At 43.5% G+C, this 16,150-nt stretch overlaps 2 protein-coding genes across 5 annotated transcripts in view; both read left to right on the top strand.

Moving 5' to 3' along the window:
• GLIS1 (GLIS family zinc finger 1) overlaps positions 1–16,150 on the top strand; it is a 211,144-nt gene that overhangs the window by 102,954 nt on the left and 92,040 nt on the right. The gene's annotated exons all lie outside the window — the stretch shown is intronic.
• LOC118602469 (thymosin beta-4-like) lies at positions 7,608–12,784 on the top strand. Its single transcript, XM_036220126.1, has 3 exons — positions 7,608–7,622; positions 9,024–9,093; positions 12,593–12,784. Exons 1-3 carry the CDS (start codon positions 7,608–7,610, stop codon positions 12,772–12,774), a joined length of 267 nt encoding a protein of 88 aa, XP_036076019.1. The 3' UTR covers positions 12,775–12,784.

Below are 16,150 nucleotides of genomic sequence, written 5' to 3'. Positions count from 1 at the left end.
TTGGCAGGAGCTCAGAATAGGGTGTTGGGAGGCTGCCTCCTGGGAATGTTATGGGGGATTTGCCGTTTGTTTATTTGACTTGCCTCTAACTGGATTAACAACCCAATGGAACTTCAGTATTTGGCCCGGGTCTGGTTATGCCAAAGAGAGGTGTAGGTTTGGAGTGGAGGGGGCTGGACCTTGGTACCATGCCCTGTCCCCATCCCCTCCATTGCCATTCCTGAGAGCAGTCCTCACCTGGACCTGGTGATTCCACCAGAAGGCAAAGTGACAGAATGTCCATTGTTATGAACATCTAGAGAAGGGAGTCAATGAGGCCGAGTCCAAGGTCGCTCATCCTGGGCATCTGAGGGTCCACCTAGAATCACTCTTAGGGAAGGTGACTCCACCTCTGATGGGAGAGGCAGTCACAGGCAGGCAGGCGTGAGCTCCTTAAGGGCAGCATTGTGGCCACCTGCACCCCCACAGGTGCCCCTGTGGTAGTCACACCCTGCACTTGGGTACTGTTTCTGGATGGATTGACCTTAATGGGGGTTGGGAAGTCAGGCCTGTGTTTGAAACAGTTTTGCCCTGAGCTATTCATTTCTTCATCCGCAGAATGGAGAAAATGTGAAGATTAAATAAGATTTCACTTGTATAATATCAGACCCAGCTCCTGGAACATAATAGGAGCTCACTCTACCGTGGCTGTATATGCTAGAGAAAGAGCCAGGCTGGAAATAAAGAATGCTTTCTAGGCTGGGAAGACAACAATGTCAACAGTGAGTGTGCAGTAAATGTTTGTTGAATGAATACTTGAGTAAATGAAGAGTGAATGAATGAATGGATGTGGTTTGCATATTGAGATTCAGTCCAGATCTGGGCCGACTGTTAGAACCTATGACTCTATCATGATAGAAGACAGAGTCTAAGGTTACTGATGTGGCCAAATGGGCCCCACCTGCCCCAGCTCTTGCTCATCTTACTTCGTGGGCTTCCTGGTCTCGGGTCTAAAATACTCCAGGCTTCCATATACCTCTGGCTATTGCATGTCTCCGGCTGGATGCTGGACCTTGACCTTTTAATGTTCTTCTCGCCCTGACTTCTTGGCAAATAATGTTTCACGATTTGGCTCAAGGGTCATCAGCTCTAGTTTTTTAATGACTTTGTCCTACTCAGAAGAAAAGGAGGTTCATACCAATGAAGCCAGGTGTGTCATCCAGACCCAGAGCTGCTAGAAACTTGATTTCCACTTTGTTTCCTCTTCAGAACTGGCCAGCAGGAGGACAGCCCTTCATGACAGCAGCAATTATCGGCCCTTCGGTGGGTGTCCAGTTACTCATATTGCAAAAGCTGGCGTTGCTATTGTCCCCTGGTTTTATTTGAATTTCTCTGATGACTAAAGATGTAGAGTATCTTTGTGTTTTCTCATGGACATATTGGCATACACAGATCTTCTTTTGATCTTCTATCTATTCAAATCCTTTGCCCATTTTTCAATTGGATTGTTTATTCTTTTATTATTGAGTTGTAAGAGTTCTTTATATATGTTGGATACAAGTCTTGTTAGATATATGGATGTGGAATATTTTCTCCCATTCTCTCCTTGTCGTTGCATATTCTAAATGATGTTTTTCAATGAATAAAGATTTTAAATTTTATATCAGTTCAATTTATCAACTTTTTCATATTTCCTGTTTTTTTGTCTTATAAGAAACCTTTATGTGTCCCTAGGTATGCTCTCTTAATGAAGTTTTATGATTTTAGCTTGAAGTTTAGGTTAATGGTGCATCCTGAATTAATTTCTTTGTATGGCTGTGTGATAAGGGTCAAGGTACATCTTTTCCAGTTACTTAGTTGGTCTAGCAGCATTTGTTGAGAAGATTTTTTTCACTCATTGGTTTGTCTTGGCACCTTTGTAAAGAATTAATTGACCATATTAGTGTGGGTTTATTTGTGGACTTTGCATTTGTTCCCCTGATCTATATGTCTGTTCTTAGGCCAACACCACACTGTCTTGATTACTGTTCTTTAACAGAAAGTCTTGCAACCAGATAGTATGAGTTCTCCCACTTTGTTCTTTATTTTCAATACTATTTTCATATATATTTTAGAATTAACCTGTCAAATTTTACCAAAAGCCTGCTGGAACTTTGGTTGGGATGGCACTAAATTTATAGATCAATTTGGATAGAATTGACAACGTAACAATATTGAATCTTCCATTCATGAAAATAGCATCTCCTCCCATTTATTTAGGTCTTCTTGACTTTCTTTCAGCAGTGTTTAATAGTTTTCATTGTAAAGGTCTTACACAACTTTTGTTAACTTTGTTCCTAAACATTTTATGTTTTTTGGTGTTATAGTATGTATTGCTCTTTAAATTCTATTTTCCTGTTACTTTCTCTCATATATAGAATTACGGTTGATTTTTATGTGTTGACCTTGTATCTTGCCACATTGTTATGTTAATTTATTCTTTGTATGTTTTTGTTTTTCTGAGATTCTTTAAGACTTTCATGTAAACAATCATGTCATCTGAGAATAAAGAATTATACTTCTATTTTCTTGTCTTTTTCTTTCTTTGCCTAAGTGCACTAGATCTCTAATATAATGTCGAACAGAAGTGGTGAGTATAGACTTCCTTCCTTTGTTCCCAATCTTCGGGGAAAGCATTCAGTTTTTCACCAATAAGCATGATATTAACTAGAGTTTATCATTGATATGCTTTATTATATTGAGAAAATTCTTTCTATTTCTAGTATGCTGAGAATTTTTATCATGAATAGGTATTGCTTTTTCTGCATCTGTTGAGCTGATCATATGGTTCTTTTCTTTTATTCTTATGGTTTAGTAAATTATATTGACTGATCTAGAGCCTTGAATTCTTAGGATAACCTCACTTGGTCATGATGAATTATCTTTTTTATATATTGCTGAATTTTATTCATTAATTTTTTAAAAAGAGGTACAAATGTTCAGTTATAAAATAAATAAGTCATAGGGACCTAATATACAACGCAGAGAATATAAGCAATAATATTGTAATAACTTTGTACGGTGACACATGGTTACTAGAGTTACCACAATGATCACAATGTAAGGTATGTAAATGTTGAATCACTGTATGTTGTACACCTGAAACTAATATAATACTGTATGTCAACTATATTTAAAAAAGAGTAGATATCAAATTTGATATACTTTAACCATAAATATAAAATTGTAAAAAAGGAGTAAAAAAAGTTGGTTGAAAACTATGAGAAGTCCAAAAAGATGAGTAAAGTAATATCTAAGCTAGTAAGTAGCAAAAGCAGCCATGTCACAGTAATTGCTAGAAATAAACAAACTGAAATTGTTTCTTGAGAAACTATCAAAATAATTCTTTAAAAAAGGGGGAAGGGTTGGTAAAACATAAAAGCGCATAAATTAATCGTTAAAAAAATGTACACTCGTTCTCTGAAGCTGCTGTAACAAATGGTCACAAACTTGGTGGCTTAAAAACAACAGACGTTTATTATTCCCTCACAATTCTAGAAGTCTGGCATCAAGGTGCTGGACCTGGAGGCTTGAGGGGAGAATCTGTTCTTTGCCTCGTTTAGCTTCTGGTGGCTGTTGGCATCCTGTGACTTGCGGCCACATTGCTCCAGTCTGTGCCTCTGTGGGTGTGTCCTCTGCTCCTCTGTGTGTCTCTCCTAAGGACTCTTCTCATTGGATTTAAGGCCCATCAGGATTATCCAGGAAGATCTCATCTCAAGATACTTAACTTCATTACATTTGCAAAGACTCTTTTCCCGAATTACTAAAACTAGATCCATCTCCTCTAACACAAATTGTTGTCATCTTTATAAATGGTTCAAATAAACAAGTTTTGGGTAACCGGGTAATTTGGGAATGTAGCCATTTGGCAAGATAATTTGTGGCTAATTGGCTTTTGATGAATTGGTCATTTGACACATTGATTTTTAGCCAACTGGCTCTTGGAGAATTAACGTTCATTCGTTAAGTTGGATTGCCTCCCACACAAGCCTGGGGCTTGGTGTCAGGGGACAGGCTGTGAGGCCCACATGGGCGCCTGGCAGGCTGAGCGCTTGGTCTGGGATCCAAAGATCATCTTAGACCAGGAGGGGAGAATCCCAGAAGACCTGGCCATCCCCCAGCCTTGGCCACACGCTTCATTCTGAGAAATTGCTCTGCCAGGCCAGGCGGTGTGAGATTTGGGGGATTCAAATAACAGAATGAGTGTGACTTTTATTGACTGTGTGCTGGGTGGGCCCTAAGTGAAGCACCTATGTGAGTTATCTCATTTGACCCTCACAACAAGCCCACACAACAAGCATGATCGGTTTGCATTTTACAGATAAGGGAAGGGAGGCTCAGAGATGTTAGTTTACCTGGCCAAGAGCACACCCGCGAGTGAATGGCAAAGTTCAGATTCCAGACAAGTAGGTGTTTGTCTCTTAAGTCTAGGCTATTAACTGCTGGGTTAAAATGGATCAGATGCAGTCCTTGTTCTCAAGCAACTGCTGGTGTAGTCAGCTCATTCATAAGAATTTCCAAGGAGCTCATTGCAGTTTGACAATGGAGCACTTTCCCGTTTCTCCAGATGAGGAAACTGAGGCCTGAGCAAGGAGTGAGATTTGTCGAAGGTCACACAGGATCCTTGTCAGAGCCAGGATTGGAACCAGGTGGGGCCTCATTCCTCCCCACTCAGCTGCCTCCACCTCCTGCCTGGCTCCTGGATTTCTTCTTTTGTGTTCTTGTCTCCGAAAGTGGGACAGACCTCAGTGGCCTCTCTGCCTTCCATCCCCCAGCTCTCTCTGTTTATGTCCCTGTTAATGGGCCTTTGCAGGCTGGCCCAGCTGCTGAGCGTGAGCCAGCGAGCCACCTGGAGCTGCGTCTGCCACAGAATGTTTACGGTGCACGGAGCCGAAACGAAACAACATCCATCTTGTTGACTGGTCCCAAACACTGCACTCATTCATGGCCAGACTGCTGACAGGGTCCCCGTGTTTGGCAGTGAGCTGCCACAGCTCACTCGGCAAAACCTGGCAGTGAGAAGAGCGAGAAGAAAGAAGGCGGATGTTGGAGAAATCACTCCCTGGGCCAAGGCAGCTCTCCGGCCCGTTTTCTCTCCGCCGTATTCTCTACCCAGATGCATCCGTTGAGGTGGTACGCTGCAACATCAGGGTTGGTCTGAAGAAAAGATGCTGGGCACTGAGCTGGCATCAGAAGTGCAGATCTGTGCTGCCTGCCAGGCCTTGGTGAAGAATGATGAGACAGATCATCTATACTCGCGAAGTGTCACATTGTGGAGGCCAGCAGCCCAGCATCCTGGAGAGAGCCCGAGCTTGACCCCAGACAGAGCTGGCTTGAATCTTGGCACGGCCGCATCTCTCCAGCTCCAGCCTTGCAGAGCCGATGGGAGGATCTTTGAGATACACTCGTAAACCAAGTTGTCCTTGTCAGAGTCCTACCTCTTCCAGGATACCAAGGAGAGTGTTACCTCCTCCAACTGCCTTTAAGAGGCAGCAGGGAGGTGCTGTGGAGTGAATGCCTGATGGGGATCCAGAGGATTGGGTCTGGTCTTGACTTGGCTACTGGCTAGGTGACCTTGGACAAGCCCCCTGTTTTCCGTGGGCCTCAGTCTCCATTTTCTATGAAACAGGAAGCTGAGATTAGATTATCTTTCAGGGCTATTTTAGCCTTGACATCTTACACTAGAATGACGAGGGGTGCTTCTCAGGGTATATGTTGTTCCCCTAGGAATCTGGGCCTGTGGGAAGCCCTGTGGACAGGGTAGAGGGTGATCACTACAACCCCAGTGACAGCCAAGTACTGCAGTGTGGAGTGACTAGCCCTAGAATTGAATGCCGGGTCTGCTTTTTAGGCATGTTGCTCAGGAGAAGTCATTTCACCTTCCTGAGCCTCGGTTTCTCATCTGTAAAATGAGCTACTTGATCTACCTAGCAAGACTGTTGAGAGGCTTAGATAAAATATGTAGCACAGTGCTCTGCTCTCTGAGATACAGACACAACACATACATCGCGTGGTAAGATCTAGAGGGGAGGGATTCCAGCATGTGTGAGAGCGGCCAACCACGTGGGAGAGGTGGCAGGGTCAGGGGAGCCTTCATGGAGACGGTGACCGCACTTGGGGCAGGATATGGGAAGGCAGGTATGCTCCCTTGTCCAAGGGATGGGAGAATTTTAGTCCCAGCGCTGATCCATCCTGGCATCCTTTTCCATTTAAGGATCCACGAGTTGCTAGGCTCTACTTCACCACTTAGCGGGCCTTCCCCCAAACTCTTGACCTCAAATGTCACTTACCAGACTATGGGCTCCTGAGAACAGCACTGGTGCTTGGCTCATCTCTGTCTCAGAGTCTAGGACAAGCACATAGCAGGAGCTTGGGGGTGTATGGACAGATACTGTCTGTGGCTATTCTAGAGAAAGCCTTGGGTTTCTGTGGAAAGTAGCAGGCCTGTCAGGTAGTGAGGCGTCCCAGCTGTTGGGGTCTGAGGGCGGGAGAGGTCCACCTCTTTCCTAGTACCAGCTCCTCCTCTGATCATGAGGCCTTGTGCCAGGGAATTCCCAATGGCTCTCTGAGGCTAGAAGAGATCATGACCATTTAGTGGCACCTCCAGTTTCCTTCCTTTGTTTTACTGCAAAGGAAACTGAGGCCCAAGGCCTGGGGGCTGCTCAAGGCATGTAATGAATCTTCGGGGAGCCAAAATGCTAGGCTCTCCTTCCCCGCGCAGGGGGCCTTTCCCCAAACCTTTGACCCGAAGTGTTAGAAAGGAGGTCAGGACTAAATGTGGGGGCTACTGGACCAAAATACACAAGCAGCGATTTCTATATTGTGGTAGAAAATGGGCTCCCTCCTCATGGAGGCGAAATGTGACCTGTGGGCAGGCTTTCTCCTCTGCAGTTGCCCAGCCATGAGTGTCCCTGATTGGACTGCCCTATCAGCTGTATGTCCCTCAGGGTCAGGGCAGTGTGGTCCTGCAGGGGCCGGTGCAGCCCAGAGCAGAGCCCAGGCTGTGCCGGGCTAAGTCTGCAGTCTTCCCGCCCTTCAGAGTCCTGCTCCTGTTGGGCATAAACACACTGCTAGGTATGCTTCATCTCATGTTCCCTCAAACAAGTGTGTGGACGTGTTCATTATATTTCCATCCTCTGTCTATCCAGGGAATTCAATGGGTTTCGACCAGTAAAATGGTAGTGGCTGGAGTGGGGTCTGCAGCCTGGCTAACCCACCAAGGGGCTGCGTCTTAAAGAGAAGGCATCTCCCTTTCTTGTCTTTCTAGGTCTGTCTTTCCTGGCAGCAGAGGTTCAAGGGTCACTCAAGTCCTCACTCAACTCTCACCTGGTGTATTCTTTTCTGCGTTTGTCCTTCAAACTGGCATTTGACACACTTCCACGTGAGCGACACTACACAGTGCAAGGAGAGCTCTAATGGGGCGCGTACAGGGCTGGGGTAGCACAAAAGAAGTAATGAGGGTGTGCTTGGTGTGGGGGGACAAGAAGGGCAAATGGGAAAGAATAGGGCAGGTCTGGGGAGCTGTGAGCAGTTGGGCACAGCTGCAGGGTGGAGAGCGTGTTGGGAGATGGCAGGAAAAGGGCTAGACAATGGGAACGAACAAGGTACAGGGTCTCATTTGCCTGGCTTAGGCACTGGGAGGGTATGCAGTGGTTGGTGGGAGGTTTAGGAGCATGGAGAGACGACCAAATTTTTGTGCTTAGAAAAGCACTCTGGCTATGGTGGAGTGGATGGGTCTCCTTTAGGGAGGAGAGGAGACTGTTATTCAGGTTCGTGGATGGTTTGAACAGAGGCAAAGATGGTGAGGATGGGGAGGAGGGATGGATCGAGACCTGTTAAGGGAGGAAAAAGGGGGTGAGGGTGAGAAAAAAGCTGAGACAGGGAACACAGCAGGAGAAGGGGAAGGTTCGGGGTGGAGGAGGAAAGTTCGGGGTAGGGAGGTGAGCTCCATCTCAAGGTCTGAACCCCCCAGCCTCTGCTGATCAGCCAGGCCTGGGAAACTGCACCCCTTCTAGGTCTGTCCATCCCAGGACATTCCGCAGTCAGCCCGGCACATCCCACCTCATGCCCCCAGCACAGGGCCCGGACTGCCCACTTGCCTTCCCTGAGGAGTTCCCTTGGGAGCTGTGTGCCTGCCTTCTCATGGATCTGTCTGGGCTCAGGGATGTCTATTTGATGCTGAATCCAGAAACAGATCCTGAGATTCAAAGATATCAAGACATGGACCTGCCCTTGGAGTGTCTCAGTGCTGTCGAGTCAGAGGCACTTGGCCAAATCCTGGCTCTCCCATAATCATCTCATGGTGTGATTTTGGAAGAGACCTTGCTTTCTCCATCTGAAAAATGAGGAGTTGGCTTGGCCAGTGGTTTTCAACAGCATTTCGTTTTTCCAACAGGGCCTCCTTTACTCTCCTGAAATAGAATTCATAACATGTAACCTGCCTTCACCAAAATTCTTTAAAATTCTGTATAACATTTCAATTGCATTATAAAGAAGAAATGCAAGGGAAGTAACTAAGTAATGTCTGTTTCCCCATATGCGTGCTCAGGCATGCCTGTGCCAGAAGGCAGGCTAAAGTTGTCAGTTGCTTGCACCCTGTGTGCAGCATCCCCGAACCTGACCACCACAGACACACAAACGTCACAAGCAGAGTGACCAAGGGTGACGTGGTTTTCTCGAATGATGAATACCTCCTGTTTAAGTTCCAAACAAAACACAGTACAGTCTCTCCTCAATTTACATGGTAGTTCCATTCCTGGAAAATTCAGTGTATGTTAAAAACATCAAAAAAGTACTTTGTGTTTATGTGTAAAATGGGGCTGTGTTCTAGGCTTACATGACCAGGTTGCTCCCTTATAATTATTTTGAATATCTGGCAAGATATTCAAAAGTTAGTGTCAGGCTGACCCACTGTTGGCAGTGAGTTGTCCATCCCTAGCTCCGCCCACAAAATTATTAGTTCTCAGTCATTGCGACCACCAGACCCCCTGCCTGGTGATTTTTAGGATGCCGCCTGGGGTGGAGGCCTCACACTAGAGAACCCCCGCTGCCATGATGCCCCTTGTGCTCTGCCAGGTGAGGGTGCAGACTGGAACACTGGCTATAATAGGTCCTTAGGGAGGGCAGAAGAAAACAAAAAGCCCTGTGGGACAGGGCTGGTCAAGGAGGGCTTCCTGGAGGAGGGACCCTGGGAACTGAGTGGTTTCAGATCTGGGGAGTTTTCAAAAGCCAAAGCCACTTCTGTGACTTCCCCAGTAGGCTTTGCCAGCCTTTCTGGCCATACTGTGGAACACGTCTTTTCTACAGAGAACAGAAACTCAAGTCTCTCTGAGAGACAAGGAGCCGTTACCCTGGCCTGCTTCGCGCTGTGCTTCTGATGGTGCCAATCCTGGAGGCTGAGGTGTCTTCCTGCAGGATCGTGGTATTTTCTCAGTCAGAACAACTAATCCTTCCCAGAAAGACTCAAGATGAAGGGAGGGGATTTTCAGGTGCTGGAATTTCTTGTACCTACCCTATTCTAGCTGCCTGGAGCGATGCATTTCCCCCCAACTACCTTTATATCTTCCTTCTTTACATATTTTATAGAGGCTGGAGGACAGGGAAGGGACCAACATGGTCATGGGCAAAGGAGTTAACTAATTAGCTTGATTTAAGTGGAGGATGTTAAAAAACAAGGCAAAACATGAAATAATAAATGTATATGCCCTGACATTAATATTAATGGTTCTATACTTACTGAAAACACTCAGATAGAAATGTTTGTCTTTGAAAAGTTTTTATAGATTTCAAATGCCGTTTCCTCTGGATTTCTTGTCACCCCATTACTCTCCTGGCTGTTTTGGACTTAAGACTAAAACAATGAGTTTGGGGTGACTATCACTATGGCTCCCTGATGATCTGGGCCAGGCGTGGGCTTGTGTGAGGCTCAGGACACCCTAGGAGGTGGCAGGCCTTCCTATCAGAGAGGCCTGGGGTTTTACAACCTCAGAATCAGAGAATCTCCTTGTGTCTGATCCATGACATCAGAGAATCTGAGAACCATAGCAATGTAAATACTTAGCTTTATAAAATTGTACCATATTGGAGTGAGAGAATCATGGAATTTTAGAATCCCAGATACATGGAAATTTCTAATCTTAGAGTTTGGAAACATGATGGCTCAGTATGATGAGACACAGAATCTCAGCATTTTAGGGGATACCAAAGTGTATTCACCAGGCCACCCCTCCCTCACCCCTGGGAGAGAAATATACTAAATACAGGTAGTACTTACTTCTGCCGGCTCCTGGGCCTCTGCTTTGTGCTCCCCCCTTTCCTACCTAACCTGGAATCTCTGCCCCTCCTGCAGGGGCATTAGCGGTCATTTACAATTGGTGTGGGTGCAGCCTTTCCAGGCGAGGAGGTGGAAGGAGGAGGAGAGGCCCAAGAGGCTTCCAGACGGCAATGGGAACGGAGAGTGCAGATGCTCCCAAAGACCCGCCCTGAGGAGAGGTAGTCCCGGGTCCTGAGGCCGTACTGACAGCACATCCCTCCCGTCAACAGCCTTATATGCACATGCCTGTCTCCTTTGGGCTGTCCTCTTTGGTAAGCTGCTAAGAGGAAGGCCACCCAGGGGTCTCCAGGGCCAGCATTTGGGAGTGACCATATTCCCCCCACCATGGAATTGCTGATGAGGGAGTTAGAGGGACAGGGCCTGTTAGCAGACCAGTGCACTGGGGCGTGGTCCACCGCAAGTTAGAGGCAGCCATCCACCCCAACCCTATCTAAGTCTGTTTTCAAAGATGGTTTTTGCATAGTTTTTTAAAATTATTAAAACAGTATGAAATATTTAGCAATACGGAAATTTTTAAAAAACATTTTAAAATTTACGTAGAGTAACATTCGCTTTTTGTGTATATCAATGAACGGTGCTGTGAATTTTGACCAATGTGCAGTCATTACATCAGGAATGTTAATACCATTACAATCAGGAATTGGGACAGTTCCCTCATCCCAAGAAAGAATAGGGATTTGAGGAAATGCTTCTGAAAAAAAGCCACCTCTCTTCCTGCATCTACTCTTTTGCTTCTAGTCTTTTTCCAACACAAAGCTCATATCATTCCACACCATAGGTCAGGCCTGGTTGCTCACGCTCTCACCCTCCAGTGGCTTCCTACCACATGGGTATAGAACCCAGATCCTCACCAGCACCCTCTAGACACTGCAGGTCAGCCCAGCTTCCTCATCACCTGCCTCTTTCATCCTTGCTTGCCAGGCTTCAACCACACCTGGCCTTCTGGGTCCCTCCCTTGAAGAGCAGTCCTGCCTCCTGCCTGTGGACTTGCTGCTCTCTCTGTGTGAATGCTGTTCCCCAAGGTGTCCACACAGCTTCTCCTTCCCTTCACTCAAGTGTCTGCACAGATGTCAGCCCCTCGGAGAGACCTGATTGCCCCTACCTCTGCATTTTCTAGCTTCTTATCTTTATTTTAATTTACATTTACCCCTACCTGATATTGTAGTGTATATTTATGTTTACTTTTGAAATCGTCTTCTCTCTTATTAGAACGAAAACACCATGACAGTGGAGATATTCCTTTCTTATTCATCCTTGTGTTCCTGGTGGTACCTAGAACACTGCGTTTTCTGGTGCTTGGAGCCTGGTCCTGGTACCCAGTAGGCATTCAGGATACATGTGTTGAATGAATGTTTAACATTTGATGTATTGATTTTTCGGTTTTTTACTAGTCAAGTTATTTCTATGTATGTGGAATTTTGATTCCTGCTCTTTTACAGTTAATATAGTTCTTATAAATATTTTCCCTTCTGATTAAAACTTCTAATAGCTCCAGTAAAATCCATGATACGATGCCTTTGTGATGAGGCACATTCATGTAAAACGTGACTGGCAGTTAGCAGTTCCTTCTGTCCAGCCTCTTCACGAATCAGGTAGTGAGAGTTCTCTCCTCTGGGAGTTTCAGAGGATCACGATTTTAAGAAGTGACTGCCTCATAACCACTTGAGACTTCCTTAGTTCTTTGTGTGGCATGTACTTTGTGATAAGTGGGCTGTTTCCAACATATCTAATAAGTGAAAACATTTTTCTCCCACACATTAACTGGAAAAACCACCAAAAATATAATTTTTAAATTAAATACATAGTAACACAACTCTGTGTTTTTAAGTAATTGAAGGGTTTTGACCATACTTACTGCTCTTGGTGGAGTTTTACTGTTGCACGTTTAACGGCATCCTTAAATTTCTGAGAAATGTTACTCTAGTATACGTGATCATTCTTCTATTACCAAATATATAGTCTATCTCCTTTTTTTCTATTATAAATAACCCTGAGCTGGTAAATTAATATTTTTTTTTAATGACAATACTGAGTGGTGAGAATGCAGAGAAAGAAGTGCTTCCCTATACTGCTGATGGTGTAAATGGATAGATTCCTTTTGGAGAGCAGTTTGAGCTGCAGGTAGCAAAATTCTTAAAATTTTGCATGTTCTTTGGCTCAGTGATCCCACGTCTAGGAATTTGTCTTAAGGCTGTAAATATGAATGGACATAAAGACAGGTCGTGACCAGTAGCCCCTGAGCAGGTGGGATTCACTCCTTGCTGCCTCGCTCTGCTTCCTCTGCATCAGCGTCTGACAAACCCGATGTGACTGAGATTGAGAAATTCGATAAGTCGAAATTGAAGAAGACAGAAATGCAAGAGAAAAACCCACTGGCACCAAAAGAAACGACTGAACGGGAGAAGCAAGCAGGCGAATCGTGAGGAGGCAGGCGCCGCCAATATGCACTGTGCATTCCATGAGCATTATCTTCTTATTTTACTTCTTTCAGCTGTTTAACTTTGTAAGATGCAAAGAGGTTGGGTCAAATTAAATGATCATGCTGCCCCCTTTTCGTATCCACACCTGCCTCTCCCACCTGCCTGTCTGGCTGGCAGGGAAGGGAAAGAACTTGCATGTTGGTGAAGGCAGAAGCTGGGACGACAGCGAAATCTAGAGTGAAAACCAAGCTGGTCCAAGGTGTCCTGCAGGCTGTAAAATACAATTTAATCAGAGTGTCATTTTTGTTGTTGTGGTTTTAATTATTGGAAGGTACAGTTTTTTAAATATGCAAGTAAAAAGTTTTAAACCTGGGGGAAAAAAGACAGGTCTATAAGGACATTCATTATCTAATTGTTTGTAGTTTTAAACTTTTCTAAATAATCTTAACCCAGCGATGGATAATAGATTAAGTAACATATATACCACCACATAATGGAATACTAGACAGTCATTAAAATTATTTGTTGGAAGGGGCTTTTTGCATCTGGCTATACCAAATAAGCTGTATCAGATATTCCTTCTAGACAAAGTATAAAAACCAACTGTTTGAAGGCATCAAAGAATAACCAGAACAGCCACAACTGGAGAGGCCAACATTCTGAAGAGAAAGGAAATGCAGTAAGGTGACTCTGACGTTCTGTGCCTCTTCTTCCTTTCAGGTATTTGCCAATTAGCGAGCAGTGTAGGACCAAGTGTCAGAGAGCTAAACAGAGCTTTCTGCAGCCTCACATGCTAGAGAGACAAAAACTGGAGTTTAGGGCTATCATGATAAGTAGATCTTGGCGGTGGTGGTGTGTGGGGGGGCAAGATTTCATGGAGACAGGAAGAGAGGAAAAGTGAGCCTAACATTCACTGTTGCTTTTCCTTCCAAGATATTTGTTGATTCTTAAGCAGCATAGTCTAAGAAACTAAGAAATCAACAAAGTGTGGTAGTTAAGAGGTTGAAATGCTAGGCAGAGCTTTCAACAGCTTCTGGTTCTGGGAAAATATATTGAAGTTCAGTGTTAACTAAGGAGGAGGAGCCCGGGCATCCAAACTCTCAGTTGGGGCCCCTCAAGTCAGCATCCTAGGGGAAAGGTTGAACATGAAATAGCACAACCTTTACAAAGCCTGAAGCCCAGCTCTAAAACAGCTAAATCCCAAATTGGATAAAGATGATATTTCCTTCTTTTAACTGCCCATAAGAAGCAAACGAAAATTCTCTCTGGAGGAAGATAATGACATCTGGAGCCTGTTCAAATTTCATACACAGTGCTGGACATTCAGTCAAAAATTACCAGGGATATCAGGCTAAAGAGAAAAAAAACATGATAAAAACAGACTCACAGGTCTACATGTTGGAGTTATCAGACACAGGATTTAAAATGACTGTGATTAATATGTTCAGGAAAATAGATTACCAATTGGAGAATTTCAACAGATGTCTGAAAGCTATAAAATTAATCAAGTGGACATTTTAAAACTGAAAAATACAATAAATTTAAGAACTCAAAAGATGGATTTAATAGATTAGATATAGTTAAAGAGAAGATTAATGAATTGGAAAAATAGATTAGCAGATAATGTCTAGACTGAAGCATGAACATTTTTAAAAGAAAAAATTCAGTAAACAGCATAGAGATATATAGGATGTGGTGAAAAGGTCTAACATATATTGTTTCCCAAGAAAGATAGAGGAAAAATAATAGACAGAAGTAATGTCTAAAGTTATAATGGCCAGTAATTTTCTAAAATTGACAGAAGACATCAAGCCACATTTTTAAGAAGCACTAGGAACCTCAAGCAAAATAAATACAAAGAAAACCACACCTAGGCACATCATAGGCAGTCTACTGAAAACTAAACACAAAAAGAAAATCTTAAAAACAGGAGTGAGGGGAGTAATACAATGTCTTCAAAAGTCTTGCGGATAACTTTCCAATGGAAATGATGAAACCCAGAAGACTGTGGAAGAAATCTGTAATATACTGAAAGAAATTAACTTCCAGCCTAGGCTCTATACCCAGTGAAAATTTCCTTCAGAAATAAAGGCGAAAGAATAATATTGCCAGACAAACAAAAGTTGAGAAAATTTCTTGCTAGTAGTAGGCTCAACAGATTTTTAAAAATCTTTATGCAGAAGGAAATTGACTCCATACGGAAGGAGGAAGAAAGGATAACATTTAAATAAATATTGACCGTAAAACATTGATAATATCTGGAGAGATTTAGAAGTATATGTAGAATTGAAATACATGACAATAGAGAGAGAGACAGGCAGACGGACAGACAGACAGACAGACAGACAAATAGACAAAACAGAGTTAGAGCCCTGAAGTTCTTGCACTTTCCAGGAAGTGGTAAATGTGCTATTCTATATTAAAGTGCTAAATCAAGGATAGATGCTGTAATTACTAGGTTAACTGCTACTAATAAAAAGAATGTGTCTTAAGCAAGCTAATAGAGAACACAGAATAATAAAACTAAATTTGATTAATCTGAAAGAAGGCAAGAAAGGAGAGAAAAAGAATATAGACTATGTGAGATAAATAAAACACAAATAGGTCATAGATTTAAACCCAAATGTAAGTTAGTTACATTAAATGTGAATGGTATAAATGGACTAAATACTCAAATTAAAAACAAAGATTATCAGAGTAGATAAAAATTATTTTACAGAAGAATATTTTATTAATAAGCATGCTTCGGGTTGTAAGTGGCAGAAAATACTTCAGAGACGAGCTTAAAACACTATAGGAATTTTACTGTTCACACAAGTTTTACTGTTTCTTGGTGCTACTGGTACTGTGACTTAGTTTCTCTTTCCTGGTCGAGATGCTGTGGTTTATTGACATTATCCTCTAACCAGCTTCCCTTGGGATGACAGAGTGGCTTCTACTAGCTAGCAGGGCCACATGCTTCCTTATTCATATATAGAAGACAAGAGGCTGTTTTTCCCCCAATCATTAAACAAAAGTTCCAGGCCTCTGTCTAATTAAACCAACTTGTGTTACATGCCTATCTTGGAGTCAGTCACTGTGGCACTATGGCTAGGGAGGTGAGATCATGCTGATCAGTTCAAGCTTCCACAGTCCACTTTGGAGTGGGTTTAACCATGAGAACAACCATGAGAGCAAACACAGACATAGGCCTACTGTGTGTCATATGTACTATTCTAGGTACTTTATATATGGTATATGAACCCATTTCAACTTCATAAACTGTGGCACAAAGAAGCTAAGTAATATGGCTTAGACACGATCACAGCGAGTAAATGGCAAAACCGGGATTCAAAACTAGTTGATTGGGCCTCAGAATCTATACTTTTATCTGCTATGT

The sequence above is a fragment of the Rousettus aegyptiacus genome, unplaced genomic scaffold, assembly GCF_014176215.1.
Source record: "Rousettus aegyptiacus isolate mRouAeg1 unplaced genomic scaffold, mRouAeg1.p scaffold_m13_p_1, whole genome shotgun sequence".
NCBI lineage: Eukaryota > Metazoa > Chordata > Mammalia > Chiroptera > Pteropodidae > Rousettus > Rousettus aegyptiacus.
Note: the sequence above shows the minus strand (reverse complement) of the source record. Positions and strands in the feature narration are given on the sequence as shown.

Coding starts and splice junctions, on each gene's coding strand:
- LOC118602469 (XM_036220126.1), top strand. Junction 9,094..12,592: donor TGCCCCTTGTGCTCTGCCAG/GTGAGGGTGCAG, acceptor GTAGCCCCTGAG/CAGGTGGGATTCACTCCTTG.